Genomic DNA, 24467 nt, shown 5'->3' on the forward strand with positions numbered 1-24467 from the left:
TTTCATTCCTTTGGTTTTGGCGCATAACAATAAGAGCAAATAAAGCTATCCAACTCATTAAATGAAGTGGTGGAGTTGTAGCAGCAAAGGATAGAGTTCTAAGCCTCTGAAGAAGTCCACAACGAGCTTCTTGAGCTGTAGGAACCATAGGGAAAATGCAGCAGGATGCCATTGGAACAACATCAAACTCGAGCCTAATCAATCCTATCCAATTTATTAAGATATGTTTGGCTTCATCTTTCCAAGACACCATGAATTTGGTGACTTCTGTCCCCGAAACATCATCAAACAGCCTGTTTTTTTTCAAGTTGCAGCACACTAGCTTCCACCAATAACCGCTCCACAAAATCCATAAGTAAGTTATAGCATAGTGCCCTTAGAGCTTCTTCCCAGCAAGCAACATGTCTTATTTCAATATCCACACAAGGGAACTTATTAACATTAGCTGGAAATTTCAGAATTACACAAATACCATGCTCTTTCTTCACTTAAAGCCTTCAATAGCTGGAATTTGCAATATTCCAGGGAATGGCATTTAAGTGAACTATTCTTTCAATTAATTTTGCCGCATCAAATGTTTTCGGACAGTTATTGCAGCAATCAAGCAAGGGATTACTATTGGTCATCATGAGCATATTTGAACCAGGATCAAATGGAAAAGTAAATAACATATGCTGAATAGTCACATTTCGAGTTACCAAACTATTGTCATACACTCCATTTCTTTCGACCATTTTATCAAACAAGTAGGGAGCAACTTTAGTTGTCTTAAATTTCTCACATTCTAGCCATGCATTAAAGAAGACACTAGACAAATTAAGCTCTCGAGTACACCCGAGGACAGGAGAATCGAGTTCTACCTGTGGATCGTCAAGTACGTGAAAGTCAAAAGGTCGATTTGCCTCAGTTTCATCGCATTTCAGACCTTCACTTCCTGGAGATGTAGCATCACTTCTAATACAAATGTCGCACTCGCAATCGATGCTGCGGACACAACATCCAATTCTATTGTAGTTCAGATCTTCACTTCCAACACAGATGACGCACTCCCAATCGATGCTGCGTACATAATTTCCTGATTGTGCAATCTCAGGTCCTCTGTTAGGACTCCTCTCTAGATGAGTTAGTCGATCTAGAATCTACTCCAAAGTACGTTGGATCCCATTTTGAGTAGCAACCATAGCCCTTTGTTGCTCATTCAGCTCATCCAAAACCGTATCACGTTTAGTCAATCTCTCCTCCATATTTTTCATTCGTGTTCCATCCACCATTGTCAATAAACAGGTCGCAAAATCGAGGCTCTGATACCATTTGTCATGATCTGTCTATATAAATTCAGAAATTGAAATAATCAAACGAACTAAAACACTTTGGGACAATTTTCTTAGTTTTATAATAAGCAAAAACAACTGAAATCTATTACAATTAACTACTGATACAAAATGAAGATAGACTGGGCTATTGAATGCCCATTGATGCTCGTAACTTGTAGTAGTAGTAGTAGTAGTAGAAGAAGAAGAAGAAGAAGAAGAGAATTTAGGGAGAAAAGAAAAAGGAGAGAAATTGAGAGAGAATGAAGAAGGTGAGCAAAATACCCAATTATCGTTATGTCCCACTTTCTCTCCTAGCTAGGCTTTTAAGTCCAATTCGGCTAATCTGGACTGTCGAGCTTCATTTAACACTTCTAATCGTGGCCCTTGATTTGAGTTCGTTATATCCCTTTCCCTTTTATTCATTTCAGTTAAAGGGATCATGACATAAAACAATGGTTTCAATCTTGGAATCCTTGGGTGCTAAAGTTAAGATTTTTGGTGGTGAAGTTGTGGTAAATACAGATGGAATATTGTCTGTAGAGCCTGATTTGAGTGAAATTGGTAAACTTAGAGGTGTTTTTTTTTTTTTTTTTTTTTTTTTTTTTTTTGTAATTGGGCCATTATTGGCTAGATTTGGTAAGGCTATTGTTGGGTTACCAGGTGGTTGTAACATTGGGACCCGGCCTGTTGATATTTATGTTCATGGTCTACGTGCTCTTGGTGCTACAGTTGAGTTGAGGTTAGTGAACTTGTTGAATTTATATACTATTTTATTTCACTTGTTAACTTGTTTGGATGATTGTTACCTATTGTGTATTGCATTGTGTTATAGTACAATGTTTATTTTGATTTACTTGAGTTTTATTGTATCGTATCGTTAAATGCATCATTATGTAACGCTGAAAAGTCCCATTTTATGAAATGAGAGATTTGGTATGGTCGCGTCGCTACTTTTTCTCTTTCCTTCTTATTTTGCCTTCATTTTTTGTTTTACAATCATATTTTGTGCTTTACCTTACCTTGTTTATAATAACTCCTACTTTTATTTATAATATTGCTTCATAGTGCTGATGTGTGGTATTGCTCCCAAACGCACACGCAAGTATACGTGGTCGTACAAGTAATATAGATCGTTAAGTCCGATATCGATCCCACGAGAGACTTAGATTCTCTTGTTAAGCTAATTCAAATTCGGATGAAACTATTCAAGAAAGTGAAAATCAAGATGTTTATTGTACTAAACTAAAACCGAAAAGTAAACAATTTGTGATGGGTGTTTTTGTGGACTGGGAATATCTTGACAAAGATTGTAAGAATTATCGGATGAGAGAAAGATCTAGGGTCATGGCTTTCGACAATCCGGTTGATCTTCGAACAATTCCACCTATTTTATTTTCTGGGTTACTAGTTGACGGGTTAATTATATTTTATGATATTCTCTCGAACTACTCACAAGCCTGTAGATGTTACTATAACGCCTATATCTCTATGGTCATCAGAGGTAACAAGAACGCATTTATTTCTTCGTATTCAACTAAGTAGGGCTAAAGGGTATATCTCTATCCTCAGTAGCGAAACGATTAAATCGAACAAACTCTATTTATTCTTATTACGTACGTGAATTCCCTTTCTCAAGTCCAATTCGCGCACCACAGATAGTGTCTAACTATTGGGCAGATAATCAAACAATTAAGATCAAGAATAAATAAGCAACCTAAAATATGAAAAATCAATATATAATAATTGTCATCAAACCAACTTTCAAGTCTTTCGCCACAACCGTAGAATTAAGAACTTTAGCTACTCATGATTCGATCATAGACAAAAGAATTCATGAATAATCTAGGGTTGAAAAAGATGAAAAATAAAATAAACCTCAAGAGAGAAAATAGAACGGTGGCTTACAAGTCTTTGAATAATCCCCAGCACGCCGTTCTCAGCTAATAAAACGTCTATATATAGTCTAGGGTAAAAATAAAAAATAAGTAAACCTAATCCTAGTCGAACCGGGAAAGCTGCGCAGAACCCCGCTTTCCTTCCGCGATGCGGATGAAAAGCGCAATGTTTTGAGGCCTCCCGCTTTCCTTCCGCGATGCGGAAGGAAAGCCTGATGGTAATGCCTGGGCTGGTTTTGTCCGCTTTCTTCACGCGATGCGGATGAAAAGCGAGACCTTTAGTTCAATTTTTTTTCCTTTTAGTTCATCACTTGTGGTCTTCGACTCGTCACCTCGTCTAATCGTCATATGCTCCAAAATCAATCACTTTAAGCACAGTTTTCCATCGTTTGTCATCATCGTACCTATACACATGAAATATAATGACATAAGTTCCAACACGAGGATTTTATCATAGATTAAGCGACAAAAGTCATAAGAATAGGATGTAAAATGACACGAAACATAGATATTTGTGCCAAATATCACCACCCCCCACTTAGACTTTGCTCGCCCTCGAGCAAACACAAACCGACACTAAACTACACTTCTAGCTCAACTCATTCAAACAGGTCTGCAACGGGATTCGGCTAGTATGACTATCTCAAAAGAAAATTTTCAAAACCAAAACAATAAGCCAAGGATTAAAAGCCATGCCAAAGATTTAAAAACTTCATTTTTAGCACCAAGGACCACCTTCCTAAAAAGCACTTCAATTTTAAAACCAATTGACCCAACGACACCACTTTAAAGCATGTAAGCAACCTTATGATCAAGAAATCAACACTTCACCACTCTATTGCTAATTATGTGCTCTCACCAAAATAAAGTTGTCCATATCTCTCAAGAATCACATATGTTTAAATCAATGGACCTAAAATCAATAAGCACGCTCACTCTCACAAAGAATATCACATGTAAAATACGACATATCATAGGCTTGCCCGTAGTGTAACCACTCCACTAATGCAAGTAAGACGAACCTAGAATCAAGTAGGACTTCGAGGGTTGTAATGTAGGCTAAGGGACATGTAGGAATTATTTGGATAATAGTGACTAACCTCCCTAAGCACTTTAATACATATACTTCTATCATTCTTGCACACTTTCTTCATTAGCCCTTATTCAACACCAACCAACCTTTAAATTTCTCCCAATTCACCCATTTTCTTTGTTTAAGCACCACTCTTTTTAAAAGTCACACAAGTTAGAAGGGAAAATTTTTCGCTACATATATTTTTTTCTGTCTTTTTCATATTTCTTTCTTTTCTCTTTTTTTTTGTCCTTTCAATTCCCAACTAACAAGTGAATTAGTTCTTTTCATTCGGTGCTCCCATAGTCTTCCTAGATTACAATTAACAACCATTTCCCCTCTTTATTTCACATCCCAACCTGTCACACCCTAATTTCCGATAGGGCATGATGGGCACCCGACCCTTACCTAGGGCCGAGCGAACCCGCTGACTTTCGTAATACACATAATCATACTGGGCCCGCAAAACATGACATAAGTACGTAATGAAAAAATTTTTCGAAAAACATATACGCTTTCATCTTTTTCAAATCAAATAAAATCCGTAGTCATAACGAATCACGTAACATAATGCATACTTGATATATCGCTTACATAGCCGATTACAAAACAAATCGCAAAATAATGCATAATAACATATCGGCCGCCTAGCCGCTTACAAACCGACATATCACACACTCGACACGTTCGCAAAGTCTCTAACATAACTCCAGATATCACAACTTTAACATTCCGACTCGGCAAAGACTCGAGAGAAAATGGAGCTCGCCAATCCCGCCGAACATCTTCTACTCATCCGTATATACCGCGCGCATGAAACGCAGCCCCGAAGAAAGCGGGTCGGATGAATATGTACTGAGCATGTAAAGCATAGCATACAAAAAACGAGATCATAACCGAAGTAAGGAGTACAGAAAGTGGGCATAACAACCAGAATACCGAAGTGCTTGCATCTGAACACAAATCGTTGCATCTGAACACAAATCGTACATCAGAGGTACAGAAGACAAATACAATAATCCGAATGCCAAAATGCTTACTCCTGAAACACAAATCATGCATATCCATGCCATGTATCGTATCCGCCCACAATGGGACTGAGTGACATAAGTGAATAATCATCATATACATACCGTAACACATCATAACATCATGACCGATCATATGAGATGCCATTAACCGATGTGGGATTGGCCTAAACCAATGTGGGATTGGCCTAAACCAAAGGATTGGCCTAAACCAATGTGGAATTTTGCCTCATCATTGGATTTGCCCCACCACTGGGTTTGCCCCACCATTGGGTTTGCCCCACCACCGGCTCTGATTCCAACTGATCATATTCCAGAATACATATATATAACATATAACGTGTCCCGGCCTCCAAAGGAGGGACTCGTAAAGAATCATCATATCATCATATATCACATCATATAGCATATCATCATCGTACATCATATCATATATCATATGCGGTCCATAATGGGACCCGGAGGGACGTAACGTGGTCGCCACTCCATCCGGGCGCCACAACACATCATACTTAATATTGTATACCTCCGAACACATCATACTCCGTATCACATCATATATCATATCACATCATACTTCGAAAACACATCATACTTCTAATATAGCATAGCGCGCACGATAACATACCGGCCCGGACTCTCGGCGAAAGAGGTAACAATGAACGCACGAGCGAGAATCGTGAGTAACCAAATACGATTTAAAACATTTTCAAAGACTCAATAGGTTAATCAAAACGAACCATTAGTTCAAAACCGAAACAATAGCCAAATCGGTTTTCTTCCGAATATCACTCGGGAACATATCAAACCGAACCTCGAAATCATAGTTACGTATCAAAATCATATGTATACAAATCCTCATTTCAAACTCGACGAGATAAATAAGTAATCATACTCGGGGTCGAAATCATAGCCACATTAAGTTCTTTAAAAAAAAAATAAGTCGTTAGACCATACAAAGGAGCGTCGCGGGACCCACGGAAGAGCGTCAACCCAATCCGGGCCCGCCTATGAAAGTCATAGTCATTGTACGTTATGGAATCATTTACGAGCATATCAAAGCCATCCGGTTTTGCCTATGAAAGTTACGGACGTTCGTAGTTACAGAACTCTTTTTAAAAACAAAATTTTTTATGCAACTTTTAAAAACCAATCATACAAAGTCATATAAACCATAGCTTGACCATATAAGGATGCCAACATCAAGAAGCAAATAAGCATCGTAAACATGCTCGGACTTCAGAATGGAGTTACCCCAAGGCACAAATCATGTCATACCTTAATCCCGTCTAAGACATGCCAAAAGAAGGAAAGAGTAAGCTTTACATACCTCGTCCGCTTCCTAAGCTAATCCAACTTAAGTCTCGGCTCTCCAAGAGCTACAATAACGTCATCACATACCAAACATTAGCCATAAGCACTTAGGAATTCAATTTCATGCTATCACTTTATCTACGAAATTTGGGCAGCATTTCCCCTATAAATTCAACAACCCCGAGAATTCAACTCGGCCAAATCTTCAACAACAATACCAACAACCATATAAACAATATCAATAATCAATTCCAAACACATTCTAACATTAGTAATTCTTCTCCACATATTTCGACAACATTCCAATTACATTCAAATCAACTTCATACATTCTAGCCAACGTCAATGCTCGCATAGTCAAAAACTAACCCAAGATCATTTAACAAGATTCAAGAACACTTCGGACAATTCACAACGTATTCAAATCAGCCCATCCACTACATAATGAAACCCGAAACCTCCCAACTCAACATGAACAACTTTAACACATTTCTTTATTTCCGTATATCCATAGTATAACAACAACAACAACTACAACCAATCCCACGATATTTCACCCACAAAAATAGTTCCTTCATAACAACCACCAAACAAGTACCCAAAATATCATCGCAAAACAACCACAAATATCATACCAAACAGCTCCAAAATATCGTCACAAACTAGCCACGAAAATTATATAAAACAGCAAAATATTGTCACAAAACAGCCACGAAAATCATGTAAAAACGCCCCGAATATCGGCACAAAACAGCCCTAAGATACTCTTTGTATACAATATCTTTATACACTTTATTCTCCCAAATTCAAGAACAACAACTTATCAACAACATCAACAACAATATCAACAATTATTATGCATCATAACTTAGCTAATTCCGTCCATTTAATCCACCTAAAACAGCCCCATAATTCAACAACATCAACACAACAAACTATAACTCTATTTTTGCAAATATTCCTCAATCAAGGTTGATAAAGAGAGATTTGATGATTCATACCTTATTTTTGTGAAGGTAGCCAAATCCTCATCATCCACTTATCTTCAAACTCACTTCAACACAAAACAAAATTATAATCGCGCCTACGCGTTGCCCGGACCTCGGTTAGCATTTGGTTGCTTGAAATTTTGTGCAAAATCCTCAATTTCATGTGACAATAAAGAGCCCTTTTGGAGGCTGAAGTTTCTGGAAATTTTGGGGCATTTTGTGCTGAAAAAAATGAGGTTTTTGTCCCTTTTAAAAACGCCAACATCGGTTTCACCGTAGCTAAAGATTGTAGCGGTATCGTAGCGGTAAAATGCCATGTTGTTTCTCGCGTCGACGCTTCAGTTTGTAACGTCTGTAATTCTCTACTCCGATGTCCTATCAATGAACGGTTCATTGCATTACAAACTAGACTCGACGAACTTCATATTAGGCTTTTAAAACACCTTAAAACTCCACATATACTATGAGATATGCGCCTCCAAAGTTGACTTGAAAATTCGCCAAAGATTTCCCAAATTTTCGTCGAACTTATTTTCTTCAATTTCCTCGATCTCGAAATATTCCAACGCACAAAATACGGGATATAACATACTCCCATTATACATGTAAATGATTAAAATGCTCATAGAGTATTTGGATCAAAAATCAAATTTTATAGAACGAAGGGGTAAAGGCTAATTAACTGCTATCAAAGAAAAGGCTAAAGGCTCAAAAGGGTTAACTAGGGTGCTATTTGCAAATTGGGATAACTTTTTAGGCTTTTAGTGACTAATCAAAGAAACGCCTCTATCATTTTCTCGGCTCAACCGAACTTCATTTCGCTTGGAACACTCGGGCAAGTTCTAGACGTCAATACCAAACATGGATTCAAATACAAAACCTTACTCACACGTGGCACACAATCAACGCAAGAGGGATCCGGTTGTCCCTCGAATCAAACAACAATAAAAATCAACAATGTCAAGTGGGTCATACGAGTCAAATAACGACTATTTTGCAAGTGCTTTCAAGAAAAGTGATACAATTTTCAAGGCATGCTTTCACAAAGGGAAAAAATTCAAGATCACTCATATGCCAATACTTCACCTAACCCGTGCACCTAGCATTTGAATACACTTATCCTAAGGACTAATTTTCCAAGCAGGTTGTCATCCACCCGTCATCAGGAAAAGCCCTTTCTATGACTAAAAAAAAAAAAAATCTACCTACGCCCGGTTCAAAGCCCCCCCCCCCGGAAAGAACCGAGGCCATAAGAAAACCCAAGGGGGTGGATGATGAATGCCTACTAATGAGGGACTTAAGAAGTTATCAAAGAAAAATAAGGAAAAAAAATCTTTTTGAATTTTTTTTTTCAACTTTTTTTTTCGACACTAAGACGCAAAACTACTAAAAAAAAAAAAATCCTAAGGCATACTAATCATCATCCGCAACCTCAAAACATGTTGTTACAAACCAAGGACGTATTTTCCCACCCCACACTTAAAATTATGCAATGCCCTCAATGCATATATATTTAAAAAAAAAAAACAAAGCGCAAGCAAGGTAAGAAATACTCCCTGGGGCCCACTAGGGCCTAGCTAGCAACATGCTCTCATCATCAAGGGGCGAATGACCCCACACTTAAAACTCTGGCATGCTCTCGCCTTTCAACTTTGGGTACTCAGACTTCCCCTAATCGTCGTGGCACGACATGAATAAACTTTTTCCTCCACCTCGAACTTATGAATTTCACCCCTAATTTGGCATCCAATTTTCTATCACGCTTCTAGGGCGGTGGTGTAAAAATAAAGGAACCAATCAATAGATATCGTTTATTGAACTTCTTGGCCCTTAAGTGAGGAATGTCGCTTTGTCTTTTCGGTGTGACAAATTTCAGGATGTAAGGCTCTTGTTCCTCATCTATACACTTCTTCATCAATGTGGAAGGCTCGATTTCCATGTCGCCAACCACGCATAATGTAGAAAAATGTTTAGAACGAGGCCCAACATGCCCTAACTCTAAAACTGCATTATTTCTGACATCCTCACTTTTGTATACCTCCTCAACAATGACATCATCAACAAAGATCTGATCGAATGGTTGGAGTTCCTCTATCTGCTCCACATGCGGGCCACTATCCAAGGTAATATGTAGTTGGGCATCAGACGCCTCAACCTTTTTATTCATTTGTGCCTGCAAGCCATGGATATCTGAGCCAAATTGGTCTATCTCTTGTCCGAGCTCAGTTCTACCTTCTATCGTTGTGTAGCCATGTTTGTAAGACCATTACGGAGAAACCCATGAAATTTCATTTGTTGAGCTTGTTCGTTAGCCAAGATTGACTCACTATCTCTCGCTTCTTCAAAGCTATCTCTTGTGGGAACTCGCTCTCTCTCTTCGATTTGAGATTCGTCTTGAGTATTGGCTAAACCGTAACTTGTAGATCATTACAAGTTTCGACCTCGCATTATCTCCGTGAGTTTGGCACGAATCCTCTCTATAGCTTTCCACATTTTTGCGTTTTGCTCTCTCATTAATGCATCATGCTCCATTATTTGCTCCCCTATTTGCTTCATCATATTGCTAACCTGAGCAAGAATTTCCGCATCCTCCACTTCGTTACTAAATCGTCAACATCACAAATAACAAGAGAATCATAATATGGGCTCGGGGATGGGGAGTGAGAGTTAGGACAACCATTCCAATGACCGTTTTGACCACCACATATACTACAAATATTCCACTTAAAAGATTGGGAAGGTGTACACAATCCATTCCCGGAAATATTTTGACAGTGTTGCCACAAGTGGGGTCCTCCACAAATCAAACAAGGATCACCAAAATAGGAACAACCAATATTCGACCAATTTTTACTCCAAGATGCCATGTCAAGCAAACTAACCAAAATATTAAATTAAAAATAAAATAAAATAATAATAAATAAATAAAAACTTGAATAGAAATTCAAAAATCCAAATTAGAAAAACAGTAATATTGCTAAGTCCCAGGCAACGGCGCCAAAAACTTGTTGCTCCCAAACGCACACGCAAGTATACGTGGTCGTACAAGTAATATAGACTGTTAAGTCCAGATATCGATCCCATAGAGACTTAGATTCTACTGTTAAGCTAGTTCAAATTCGGATGAAACTATTCAAGAAAGTGAAAATCAAGATGTTTATCGTACTAAACTAAAACTGAAAAGTAAACAATTTGTGATGGGTGTTTTTATGACTAGGAATATCTTGACAAAGATTGTAAGAATTATCAGATGAGAGAAAGATCTAGGGTCATGGCTTTCGACAATCCAGTTGATCTTCGGACAATTCCAACTATTTTATTTCCTGGGTTACTAGTTGACGGGTTAATTATACTTTATGATATTCTCTCGAACTACTCACAAGTTCTTTGTAGATGTTACTATAACGCCTATATCTCTATGGTCATCAGAGGTAACAAGAACGCATTTATTTCTTCGTATTCAACTAAGTAGGGCTAAAGGGTATATCTCTATCCTCAGTAGCGAAACGATTACAAACTCTATTTATTCTTATTACATACGGGAATTCCCTTTCTCAAGTCCAATTCGCGCACCACAGATAGTGTCTAACTATTGGGCAGATAATCAAACAATTAAGATCAAGAATAAATAAGCAACCCAAAATATGAAAAATCAATAGATAATAATTGTCATCAAACCAACTTTTAAGTCTTTCGCCACAACCCTAGAATTAAGAAGTTTAGCTACTCATGATTCAATCATAGACAAAAGAATTCATGAATAATCTAGGGTTGAAAAAGATGAAAAATAAAATAAACCTAGAGAGAAAATAGAACGGTGGCTTACAAGTCTTTGAATAATCCCAAGACGCCGTTCTCGCTAATAAAACGTCTATATATGGTCTAGGGTAAAACAAAAATAAGTAAACCTAATCCTAGTCGAACCGGGAAAGCGCATGAACCCCCCGCTTCTCCTTCGCGATGCGGATGAAAAGCACAATGTTCCGAGGCTTCCGCTTCCCCTTTTCGCGATGCGGAAGGAAAGCCCGATGGTATGCCTCGGCTGGTTTTGTCCGCTTTCTTCACGCGACGCGGATGAAAAGCGAGACCTTCGCCCAATTTTTTTTTCCTTTTAGTTCATCACTTGGGTCTTCGACTCGTTACCTCGTCTAATCGTCATATGCTCCAAAATCAATCACTTTAAGCACAGTTTTCCATCGTTTGTCATCATCGTACCTATACACATGAAATATAACGACATAAGTTCCAATACAAGGATTTCATCATAGATTAAGCGACAAAAGTCATAAGAATAGGATGTAAAATGACACGAAACATAGATATTTGTGCCAAATATCATGTGGCATTATGTAACGATGAGAAACTATACAATCAATCCAAACGTAGTATTCATTAAAACATACAGTACAATACAATACAATATGATACGATGATAGATTATGAAACCAGATGTACCAACCAAAGAGGGGTAGGTCACCTACCGTAGGTGTACACTTTGAGTTGAGGTTGGTGAACTTGTTGAGTTTTTATTTATTTTTCCACATAATTTAAGGTGTAGGTATTGAATTTGATGACTATCTTGTCTAATTACAGCTTGTTTGGGTGGTTGTTACTTATTGATCGTATTTGTTTTGATTGTTACTTAAATTTTTTTGTATCGTATCGTTAAATCCATTTGTTATGTAACGATGATAAGTTTCATTTTATGTAATGATCGATTTGGTATGATCGCGTCGTTACTTTTTTTTTTTTTTTGCTCTTCTCATTTTGCCTTTGCTTATTATTTAGTAATGCCATTCATCCTTTACCCCACTTATAAAGTTATAAATAACTCTACCCCGTACAGTAGTTTTCCTTACAATACTATAATAAGTATATTCTTCAGATTGATGATCTGTGGCATTATGTAACAACGAGAAACAATACAATCTATCCAAGCATTGTATTCGTCAATACAATACCATACGATATGTTATGAAATGACATGTAAAATTAAGCTATTGGTGAGGGCACAATTGTAGTTTTATAATCATACTGTATCTCTATAGTAGGAAGGTCCAACTAGGGACTGAGATTGGAACTCGTGTCACTATAATCTGAAACTGAACTATCCCCCTTGAGGACTGTTGAATTTCCATATGAGGAGTTTTCGTTTACCCTTTTTAACATGGTATTATGTGTAATTCTTCCAATTTGATTGACCAATACTGATAACATGTGAGTCTCTTGAAAATAAGTAATGACTTACTTCTGAGTCTATGTAGAGATGGAAAAGTGCAAGCACATGTATCAAATGGTAAAGGTTTGACTGGTGCAAGCTTCCGACTTGACTACCCCAGTGTAGGAGCTACAGAAACTCTTATGATGGCGGCGTGTATGGCTGAGGGAAAGACTGTGATCTCAAATGCAGCTCAAGTATGTAATTTTCAGCTTCTATGATAGTTACTTGAAGTGTCTATCTAATAAATATATAATTTTTACAATTAATACCTAATAGTATGTACTTTGATGTGTACGATATAGGAACCAGAGATCATTGACCTTGCTGGATTCCTAGCAAATTGCGGGGCAATTGTGGAATGAGCAGGAACAGACACACTTTATATTAATGGAAAGAAAAGGTTGTATGGTTCTGAGTATAGCATAATGTCTGACAGGATTGAAGCTGGCACCTACATGTTGGCTGCTGCAATAACTCAATCGTGTATCTCAATGTCACCTGTGTCCCCCAGCAATTTAACTTGTTTGGTAGACAAGCTTTCAGGTGCTGGTTGCAAAATATTACAGCTTAGTGATGACACTTTGGAGGTATACTAAATGTGATAAATCTCTTGCTTTTCTTCTGTCTCGTGCACTGAGTTCTTATGATTATTTTGGTTCATGCGACTAGCTTTCAGCAGTACCTCGAACAATTGGAGATGATTTGCAGGGGTTCAGTATCAAAATGAATCCATTTCCTGGATTTCCGACAGATCTCCAGCCTCTGACAATGGCATTGCTATCAACATGCAAGGGCGTAAGCGTCATTGAGGAATCTGTCCTTGAAAATCGTATGAGCCATGGTATGTGATAATCATGACAAAGAACTGTTTGCTGTCTTTTCCACTTATAAGTGTATTTGATTTTTCTTTCAAGGGTTTCATGATCTTCTTTTGTGCAGTAACAGAGCTGCAGAAATTTGGAGCTAAAATTCAGCGCTGTGGGAGCACAGCAATGGTTTATGGGAAGGGAAATGCAAGGTAAGTTTCTAGTTCTTGCTTGATTTCCTGAATGATCTATTCAAAGGAGATTGTGTATTGATATTATTATGGACCTTTTGCTAGTCTATTCCGTGGCTCTCAAGTTATTGCAGCTGATTTGCGTGGGGGGATGTCATTGGTTTTGGCGGGTCTGGCTGCTGAAGGAATTACTGAAATCAGTGTAATATCCCATGTTGATAGGGGTTATGAAAGTTTAGAGATGAAACTTCAGGGTCTAGGTGCCAGCGTCATAAGGATGACTTCCTGATAACCTCCGGTTTAGCTCTTGTGGTAAGGACGATTTACAAGTCAGCATCAAGTCATGGGAAAGCTTCAAAAGATCAAAGAACAAGCTCGAAGAATAGCTAGGGATGTTGAAATTGGACCTCTATAGAGACGTCCGCTATTGCGAATGGGGGCCAACTGGAAGACTATCCCGAACGCAAAGGTCACTATTGTGGACGAGTGCCTAGAGGCTATGAATCGCGAATGCGACGTGGCCAACCGCTATTGCGGAGCACTGTCAAACCTGAGGTGCCACAATTACGAGATTACTCACTGCAATAGCGAGGTACTGCAACAATGGCCAAGTTTTGCTGCTTTAAACAAGGTCCATTTGGCCATTTCTGTAGTTAGCTTAATTCCTACTATAAACAGTAACTCTTACGGTCAATTAGTTTAGTTTTTGATGACTGATGAAACTCTTGTGAGCCTTTACGATTATCTAGTTGGATTTAGCGTTTAACTTAGTTCTCTTTAGAAACCTCTTAATTACACGATAGTTAGGTAATTCTTGCGTGAGTTCTCTATCTTTGGATTGTTCCATAAATGGAATGTTAATCTAATTAGTGTCAAGTTTTTCTTTGAATGTTCTTGATGTCAATTAATTGCATTCTAATTATTTGAATTATCCTTATTTGTAGCTATACTTGATTAATGATTATTGTTGAATTATCTCCAACTAGTTCATAGTTGTGTGCTTGCTAACTCCTTACCCTAATCCCAAATCCACCTATCCTTTTACTTGCTTTCCATACCGATCTTCAAAGTGTTCTTGGGGTTGATTAATTCATAATCCGTCCCTTGAATCTTCCCGGGTCGATTTGTCATCACTTCCACTTTCGGTTCTTGCCAGAATTTTATATCAGCTTCGCAATCCGGAAGTCTACCTTTGATTGATTACAAGCTTCATTTGACAAGTTGTTCACTGACCTACTAATTGTACTGTTTGTTTTGGTGAGGAACAGTCTCTCAGAGCTAGTGCAAATTAATTTTCTGGTTCTTGGTTGAGCTCCTAAAACATGTTGCTCAATTGAATAGAAATCAATAATTTTTTACTAAACCCCCAAACCTTTTGTCTCTCCTTTGTTTGCTTAGTTCTTGGTTTAATTTTAATTTTCTAGTTCTTTGTTGAGTTCCTACTACTTGTGTGTTAGTTGATCCTGAAAATAGTGTTGTTATTATTCTTCATTTTGCTCGTGGGAAAGACATCAACTATCTTCAAGAAATGTCTTTACGTGCCTCTAAGCCAAGCAAGTTTTTTACTTTGATTTTCTAATATTATTATTACTCGAGGTTTTATCATCCTTGTCCCAACACTCTGCTCCTTTAGGAGCCTTCCAGTCTTATCAAGAAATTGACAGTGTCATCCTGTCCACATGGTGGAAGAATGATACAGCGTTGGATTAACAAATGACAATCAATTTATAGCACTCAGAGAGTATAAATGATACAGTACATCATCAAGAATCACATAAAAGATTAAAATTACAAAAAAAAAAAAAAAAAAAAAAACAGTAGAGTGGTAGGGTAAGATAGGTAACAATCATGCTGTTGGAAGCCGCAAGATTAGTTGGATGGAGGTGGTGAAAGGGTAGGAATGGTTGGAATTGTGGGAATGTTTGGAAGTGATGGCATGTTCGGCAGAGGAATATTGGCTGGCATTGGAGGCAGAGTCATTTTCGGGAAGACAGAGGGCAATGTAGGCAGAGAAGGCAATGGTGAATTAGGTGTTGGAAGTGTTGGCAAAGACGCAGCACTTGGCAATGGTGGTAATGTGGCTGCTGCTGGCAAGTTGGGAATAGCGGGCAATTGTGGCACTGTTGGTTGAGGCAATGAAGGGATTGTAGGCAAGTTGGGAAGTTGCAGTAAGCTGCGAGCAGCATGACTTGTGGTGATGCTTGAAAAGGACAATAATGCTGTGATCAACAAGAGAATTGAGCAACTGTTAGAAGCAGCCATTGTGTCAATTTGCTCTAGATTGCTCTGTTTTTACAAGGAAAGTTGTGTTTTGAATTGAGTACTTGAGATTGTAGGCAAATCATTGCTAAAGGGTGTACGTGTAGGCAAAGTTCTTGAGGCAGACATAGGCTCTTCAATTAATTTGTTGGTAGTTAACCTTCCCTAATGGTTGCTTTGAGGAACAATATGCACGGACTTTGAAATCAAGAAGTTCTCTGAAAGTAGTTGTATATAGATGAAGTTTAGAACCATAATTGGTGGACAATATAACAACACTAATACTTGATTGAAATCATTTTTTATACTCTAAAATTGACTTTCCTACACATGTTAATCCTAAGAAGAATGGCTTATCACCTACATATCTCATGGAATATCAATTTCTAACTGCCTAAGCAGAATGGGTTATCAGTTATCACAGCACGTGTGAATCAGGGGCAGAGTTGTTCTAATTAAAATTTTATTATTTTCTTTGTCTTTATATTTCCCCATAAAAACAAATATCGAGACATTCTTTTACTACTTCGGGGTCGTTTGGTTGGAAACAAGTTATCCCAAGATAACTTATCCTGCGATTAGTTATCCCAGGATTAGTTATTTCACCTCCTACAGGGATAAAATAACACTACAATTTCGGAATAATACTCCCAGGATTAGTTATACCACCATTTTATCCCAATCGAACAGGGGATAAATTCATCTTAAATATAATTCCAAGATTATTTATCCTCATCTCTTGTTCCAAATGAGCCCTTGTAGTCTAAATTAAACATCTATCGTTTTATTTACGGAAAAACTTACTATGTACAAGTACTCCTCGTTAATTTAGGTAAAAAGATTATTTTGTATTTAACTTTCGCAATGGAATCAGGTTGAGAAGGTGAGCTAACTGCTAATAACAGAAATATATACTCTAAAATAGAGTTAACGCGAGATACTTCATGCACTGAACTGCCCTTGTGCTCCAAAATCGTAGAACTGGTATTGATGAAATTAAACGGGTCAGATGTAAACTGCACTTTGACAACAAAATTGATCAAATCAATGGGACAATCGTAGAAGTGGTATTGATGAAATTAAACGGGTCAGATGTAAACTGCACTTTGACAACAAAATTTATTAGATCAACACACGCAGTTCCAAACTATTTATCTTGTTTGTTTTGTAGTGAGTGTCCACCCTCTACAATTTCATTTTCAACTTACCAGTAAAAGATGAAGATATAACACTACTGTGTACCTTCGAATTTTCAACTTTACCAATGCAACAGGGGACAAAAAATGATAGGTGATCGAATCAACCAAAATTTTGCCAACAAGAGAAATCGATTTTTTGCTTCCGAATTAAAATTTGAACATCCATCTGCGTAATCTACAAAAAAAATAAAGTGCAAAATCTGACTTCCAAGTTAATGGAAGATTAGATCCAATAACTAAAATCAACTGACTACACTCACACGTGTAGGGAGTATCAGACTACAAAAAGTTAAATAGTCAACATTAGCGTACTTCTATACTCGGGCACTGTCAAAAGTTGCTCAACAGAAAATTCAGCGTGGATATCCGCAATCACTTCTGTATTCTCCTAAGTAATCTGTACTGGCCAAAGACATTCTTCTGCTGCCATTGATATGGAATAAAGAATGATCGATACATTGGAGGAGACAGTTCCCTATCCAGATACGGAAGTGCTGCAACAATCTGTAGGCAAAACTCTCACAAGTCAATAACATGCAACACGGTGAGTAAGAGAGAGAGAGAGAGATGAGCTTAAGAGGATGAGCCAGTACCTCCCATTTAGACAAGTCACTTCCTCGCGTAGGATAAGGGCGTTGAAGTTGCAGCTCTATCAGGAAAGTGCATTGTTCAGGATCTCTAAGCTGTAACATTATTACGTAACAAAGCAGTGTCATCCTATAGTTGAATATATTGCACACCAAAAATAAATGGGCACTCTTTCTGGTTAAACATAATAGGAGAGTCCGCTTACATATTGCCCCTCTGACGCCTTGTTCTTATTATTGAAGTAAGATGGTGCTGCTGAGGTCCCACCCAAGCTAGAATTGAATGGAATAGGAAGAAGGCCTGTGAATCCATCATCCAACCATCGAACTTGGCCCACATAATCAGGAATGAAGAACGAAGAAGGGAATCGGTGCCACTCACTTCCAACGCAAAGGACAGAACCTGAACCACATGGGGAAGTTTAACATATACATGGAGAAACGGATACTGCATGTGAGACTTTCAGAACATGAAAAGATGGTGCATGCATCTAGCCTCATATGCTAAACAAAGCACCAGAAATGGACTGCATCTAGCAAGAACAAAGTAAGGGAGAAACAAGAACATAGCTGTAGCTGTAAAATGGAAAAAAATCACGTATAGAATGTCCTGAGGAAACTTTTTGCTCACATTGACAAATACTCATAATATAGGGCGTTAATCTAAAGACCAGATAAATGGAGAACCACATGATCACAGCAAATCAACCTCTCATATCTTGACCTGAACACCTTTGTGTTCCTTCAACAAGTCCATCTAGGTTCAAATAATTAAATCAGGTGGTATTCACTTTCAACCCTATGCCTGAAAGGCACATCTTTGGCTCCAAAAGATCAGAAGAATCGTTTCACCTGCAGCTTATTTATCCAGCACTGCTAACGTTACTGGATAAAATACTCTCTACAACAACAATAAGTTCCAAGAAACAATTATATGGTCATTTTAATCCGACAAGTACTTAATGCTGAGATCACATAATACATGTCATCCTCTGGTAAAGATTAACTCATGCATCAACATTCATACACCAATCGTCAGAGTCTTAAAAGTTTTGAAGATGAAAACAGCTATTCAACTCTTCATTAAATAGGCTAATCCTCACCTGTTCCAGCGTCATCATGGTAGTCCAAATGCTTGTAAATCTCAATAGGAGCTGAATAGCCATTAATAAGTGAAAATGTCCGAGCGTGGGAGGCACAAAGAATCAAACCCAGAACTAGAGGTCTGAGAAATTTCGCTATCTGCATAAGCAAAGCAAGTGAAAACTATAGGCACTGTAATTGAAGCGTTGCCAATTTCTCTTTGGACATAGGAAATTACCATAACTAGAGCGGATGGATCATTGGGATTATACTTATCCTTGAACAAATCAGGAAAGCTCTCAATCACAGCAGCAGCAGCAACACAGATAAGTGGATATATTGGGTACAGAAATCTGCAAAGGCCGCAAATAATGAGTTGCTACATCAGGTTCTATTTGCTTAAGTCCCATTCTTTTTCCTCTTTGTAAAGACCATAGTTCAGTTTTAAAGCCCTTTCAGGCAGTATGAATATGAATAGTCGGGGGTTACAGGGCATCAGCCAGTATAAATATCAGGATAAAGTAGTCAAGTCATACAGGTCCCCCGCTTGAATATGAATAGTCGGGGGTTACAGGGCATCAGCCAGTATAAATATCAGGATAAAGTAGTCAAGTCATACAGGTCCCCCGCTTGGTTCAATTGGGATTAGAACTTGATATTTAGGATTATGACATGTTACAACTTTCAATCTCAGATGCAGTAATAGATAGCTTTATGTTTCTTGGCTACAGAAATGATTAAAAACGAGGAGACTCGAAAGATAGCTTCATGTTTCTTGGCTACAGAAATGATTAAAAACGGGGTCCAATCTGTTGTAGCAATGACACTAGTATCTTCAGGCAATTAGCATTTAGTGCCAAAAAAAGCTAACGCATCAGATATCAAGAACAATGCCAAAGTTTAAATGATAATAGGGATTCTAGACAACCAGGACAGACGCGCATATCCCTGAGGGGGTGGAATTTTGTATAGCACTGCGAAAAAGATATCTGAAGAAAGCAAATATAGCTTCACTTGTACTAAAAAAGGATTTTAGTAGAGCATGTTGACCAAAAATATCTTTCCAGCAAGAATACTTGTCCTAGACAAGCCACTATAAAGGTCCTTTTGGGTTGGGTTCAGGAAGGCAAGAGTTTTGGCATAATAATTTCAGTCTGATTTTTAGTTACGTATTTCTATGTTACTTATTCAGAAAACATACTTATTTCCTGTGTGTTATATCTTCAGCGGTACATAAAGCTCTTCAAGTAGACATGTAATATATGATATCTATATATTGTCATCACAAGCAGAAAAATTCAAGAGGACTAACCTTTCTTCTTTGTGTGGCTGCAAGGACATAAAGGCAATCCAGAGATAGACAGGTGAAACAACAACGAACAACTCAGGAGCATACTTCTTCTTAGCAATGGGTAGTATTGCTAAGAACAGTAGAGCAAGCACAAAACAAAAGTTGAAATTGTTAAAGCCATTCCTCAAATAGAAAGATGCCCCTTCAGTACCATAGAGATGACTTTCACCACCCCCTAAAACATTGTACACCAGCAAGTTGATAACAGAGGATGTCCACCTCTTATAGTAGTCGTAGTCAACAAGAACTGAGAGTACCTAGAACAATTTGTACAACAAGTCGAGTCATCAGACAGCATGAATTGGTATTCCACGGACGGAAAAAAGCATGGCAGCAGCACTAAAACGGGTAAAAACCTAATAGTGGAATTTTGAAATTTCAATTTAGGAAGACGGACTTGCAAATTGAATTTTAGCACCATGAACATTTGGTTGATGATTTTCCTGTATTATGGTAAGTATGAATAACTCCATATATTAGAAATCTAATAGTTTTGATTCCCTTTAAAGGAAACTTCCGAAATTTTAAGCTTGAAACACGAAAACTCCACATGGCAGGAGACTTAATATGATCAAACTTACCATAAGGACGATAGAAGTGACCACACCTGTAAAAAACACAGATTTGAAGCTCTTAACCAGTGAGTAAATTGTCAGTGGAAGAAAAGCAAGGATCGAAAACGGCCAGCCCAGAATCACTCCAGTGGCAGCAACAGAAACTGCCATGCCGGGCTTATTAAAGAGAAATAGTGCTGAAGAAAGAGACATGGCATACATTGAGAATGAACTTGGAAGGAAACCTGTGTAAAAGATACGTAATAGGCATTAGTAGTATGAGAAAGCAGACACAACGTACATGTAGTTGCAAGTTGTGAACAAGACCAGGGGTGTTGGCAACCAACATTGTCACCAGCACATATCTGGATCACATAATATGAATGCACAAAGAAAAACAGCTGATTTTTTGTTTTGACAAGGTAATATAAAAAGAAACAGCTGAAATTTAATAATCATTAATTGTTTATCACCAGTAAATAAAAACCTCAAATATAGTTTAGTGAGAAAACATACTCGTGCTAGCAAAGAAACAGCCACTTGCTAAGCATAGCATTGCGAGTGTATATGATGCAAGACGCTTTCCATACTTCCGAGAAAGGGCTACAACTAGAGCAGCATCGCTGATGACAGACAGCACCGCAAGAAAAATTCTCACAGCATAAAAGACTCTCACCTGATATGTTGAAAAATGGAGAAAGTAGAGAAATGAATAAATGAAATGAGTAATGATGAGAAATGTTTTTTTTATTTGTGAGCAATGATGAGAAATATCCGTGGGAATAAAAACAATATCACCTTTTCCTCCCCAAACCACCAAGAAGCAGGCCAACCCACTAGTTTGTGAAGCAGGATATACAGATACGACCGCAAGGCAAACTGCGAACTGCAAAAGACAAGTAGTCCAACTTTGTAAAGTACTACCATAACAAACTCAACTTAGTTACTAAAGAGAATCATACTAATATCATCAATCATTCCTAGCGGCGGAGCCATGATTTTCACTAAGAGAGGGTCAAAATATAAAGAAGTAAACACACGAAGAAGCCAAGCGGATTCAACATACAACGTATATACATAATTTTAATTTAACTATCTACACAGAGCGAAGTGATGTCCCCTTCAACAAGGGTGGCTCCTCCACTAACCATTCCTCTATATTTGGCCGTAAATTATATTCCAATACCAGTTTGCTTATAAATAACTCATCTAATAAGGCAAATAATGGGCTATCAAAATCACATACTTACTCACACATTTGCACACGAGTCTCTAACCAAACTAAAGGACTCTCATTACACACAGACCTAATGTATGTGTAACAACAATAACCAAACCTTAATCTCAACTAGCTGGTATCTTCTATATGAATCATTTGCTGCTAGTCTCAAAATATATATGTCCAGACATATGCACTGAAGAATTAAACTGTAAGTAAACTACAGGATACTTGCATATTTAGATACCACAAGTAGTATCAATTTTTTTTTTTAACCAGGCAATAAAGATTAGTATCACTTTATGTGACACCTTTCGGATTTCAAGATTCTTTAACCGAGATTTTTTCATATATCTTTTAAAAAAAATTATCAATGTACTTTTTTCCGTAGTTTCCAGACATGTAAATTTTATTTCAAAAACCTGGACTGTGCCACATAATTTTTTTGAGGTAAATTGGGACAGAGGGAGTATCATTTTAGAGACACATTGAACCAAATTCTACACATTGAAACAACATTTAGTATAGTAATATAGTTGAACATAATGAACGAACCTGTACTCCCAAGTTTGGAAACCAGACTTATAAAGCAAGTAATGAAGAGGTTCCCAATAATTAAAAACCTCATCACAATCGTGAATAATATTAGACGTAGCGCTCATGTGTCTCAACATCCCTAAGCAAATCAACGGCAAAAGCCAACCTAGACCTTTATCAACGCCTTCATTTTCACCGTACGATCTATCAGGTTTATCCACCTTTGTATACGCCGTTGATGACGTTGATGATGAAGGATCCGACGGTAAAGGTCGTCTCTGCCTCGTCGCCATAGCTGCTTAGCTTCTCTCTTTTCGAGTTTCTTTTTCCGGTCGTTTTGAACCGTTTAGAGTCCGGTTTAAAGAGATTCTTTGCTTCTTCTTAAAGTTGGAGAAAATGACTAAAATGGTCCCTTAATGTTTAGGAGAAGGTTCAAAATGATACTACTTAAATATATTTTATACAAATTAGAATTTGGGAGGAAATCTAGCTAAAACTATACTAAGGACCCGTTTGGCCATGAGAATTTTTCACTTCTTTTTGGAAAATGATTTCAGTTTATTTGGAAATCAACGTTTATCTATGAAAATTTCAAATACAGCTTGATGTTGTATTTGAAATTTGAAAAACACATCAAATCTTGTTTTCACTTTCAATACATTCAAACAACTAAATATTTTTTGCAAAAATTATAACCAAACACAATTTCATCTTCAACTCCAACTTTAAAATTCCAAATAAAGTGAAAAATATTTTATTTTCATGGTCAAACGCCTACTAAGAGAGCTAAAAAATGGATTTTCACTGATTGTCTTTGTAAATGGCAATTCGTTACATATATGGATAGCAAGACCTAGGGACTAAAGTCTAACAAAGAAACTTAGGAATAATAAAGTAGCTAACTTATTGAACTTAAGTGTAAATAGTAAGATTTAATAACTATTTCTAACTACTGCAGCTTCTCTCCTCTCAAGTACTACTCTCCCAGCCTTCTGTACAACTCCAGACCTTCTTCTAATTGCATTAAATCGTATCAATATACTTTTGGACAGTTTCGGTCCTTTAAATTTGTTAAAAATGAGTATTTTTGTCTCTGTCATTGTGAAAACAAAAAAAAACTCAAAAATGTGAATACAATCGCCGTATTCATGAATACAATCACTAGTTCCTACGTATCCGGAGACGATTTCCGCTGAGATCCGTTTTCTTAAATTTCAAAACAACAACAACAACCCTTATGCGCCGCCGTTTCGAGGGCCGTATCCGGAGGCTTTTTAAGGCTACCATAAAGGTTCTTAAGAAGATAGCGAGTGTGATTGCTTAATGGCATTTCACTGCTTAGCCTCTCTTTTTTTTTTCCCCCCTTAGAAATTTCTGTATTTTCTTTTTCTTTTGTTCAATTTTTGTATTTCTTCTATGCATTTGGTGGGGCGTCCGGTTCATAGAGATCCTTTCCTCATGTTTGAGCAAAAGAGAAACGAAAAAGGGCCAAATATATCCCTCTTTATATTTTGGGTTTAAATATAACCTATCGTTATATTTTGAGCCCCTCCACCACTAAAGTAAACTAAAATGGAGTCCTGACCCTTAATAACCAAACCCCAATTTTACCCTCCCATCACTATCTTCTTCCACTGTGCCGTTACTAACAAGTTGGGAACTTTGAGGATTCATTGTGTTTCATTCTGTGCCGTCGATGGCAGTGGCGGAGCCACTCATGGCCAAGGGTGGTCACCTGCACATCCTTACGGAAAATGGTACTAGTATATGAATTTGATATTATAGTTAATTGGATATAAATTAAATTTTAAACACCCTTAAAATAATTGAGATAGAGAACTTAGAGGTA

General features: G+C 37.6%; 3 protein-coding genes across 3 annotated transcripts; 1 reads left to right on the forward strand and 2 right to left on the reverse strand.

Moving 5' to 3' along the window:
- Positions 1 to 1765: 1765 nt before the first annotated feature.
- Positions 1766 to 14704, forward strand: LOC132038304 (uncharacterized). The gene is given in 7 exon segments (XM_059428987.1): positions 1766 to 1874; positions 1974 to 2052; positions 12828 to 13026; positions 13135 to 13419; positions 13541 to 13673; positions 13772 to 13850; positions 13935 to 14704. Coding segments are annotated over 7 exon segments (1068 nt in total). The 3' UTR covers positions 14119 to 14704.
- A 994-nt stretch (positions 14705 to 15698) lies between these two features.
- LOC132038305 (protein PELPK1-like) lies at positions 15699 to 16091 on the reverse strand. Its single transcript, XM_059428988.1, has one exon. It carries the CDS (start codon positions 16089 to 16091, stop codon positions 15699 to 15701), a length of 393 nt encoding a protein of 130 aa, XP_059284971.1.
- A 1286-nt stretch (positions 16092 to 17377) lies between these two features.
- On the reverse strand, positions 17378 to 22989 carry LOC132036130 (dol-P-Man:Man(6)GlcNAc(2)-PP-Dol alpha-1,2-mannosyltransferase). The gene is made up of 10 exons (XM_059426370.1): positions 22637 to 22989; positions 21661 to 21748; positions 21379 to 21538; positions 20890 to 21107; positions 20270 to 20565; positions 19196 to 19310; positions 18978 to 19116; positions 18081 to 18277; positions 17881 to 17970; positions 17378 to 17791 (listed from the first exon to the last, which is right to left on the reverse strand). Exons 1-10 carry the CDS (start codon positions 22909 to 22911, stop codon positions 17660 to 17662), a joined length of 1710 nt encoding a protein of 569 aa, XP_059282353.1. The 5' UTR covers positions 22912 to 22989; the 3' UTR covers positions 17378 to 17659.
- Positions 22990 to 24467: the final 1478 nt, after the last annotated feature.

This window comes from Lycium ferocissimum, chromosome 11 (genome assembly GCF_029784015.1).
Source record: "Lycium ferocissimum isolate CSIRO_LF1 chromosome 11, AGI_CSIRO_Lferr_CH_V1, whole genome shotgun sequence".
NCBI lineage: Eukaryota > Viridiplantae > Streptophyta > Magnoliopsida > Solanales > Solanaceae > Lycium > Lycium ferocissimum.

Coding starts and splice junctions, on each gene's coding strand:
- LOC132038305 (XM_059428988.1), bottom strand. CDS start 16,091: ATGGCTGCTTCTAACAGTTGCTCAATTCTCTTGTTGATCACAGCATTA.
- LOC132036130 (XM_059426370.1), bottom strand. CDS start 22,911: ATGGCGACGAGGCAGAGACGACCTTTACCGTCGGATCCTTCATCATCA. Junction 21,749..22,636: donor TTCCAAACTTGGGAGTACAG/GTTCGTTCATTA, acceptor TGTCTTTTGCAG/TTCGCAGTTTGCCTTGCGGT. Junction 17,971..18,080: donor AGGCGTCAGAGGGGCAATAT/GTAAGCGGACTC, acceptor ATAATGTTACAG/CTTAGAGATCCTGAACAATG.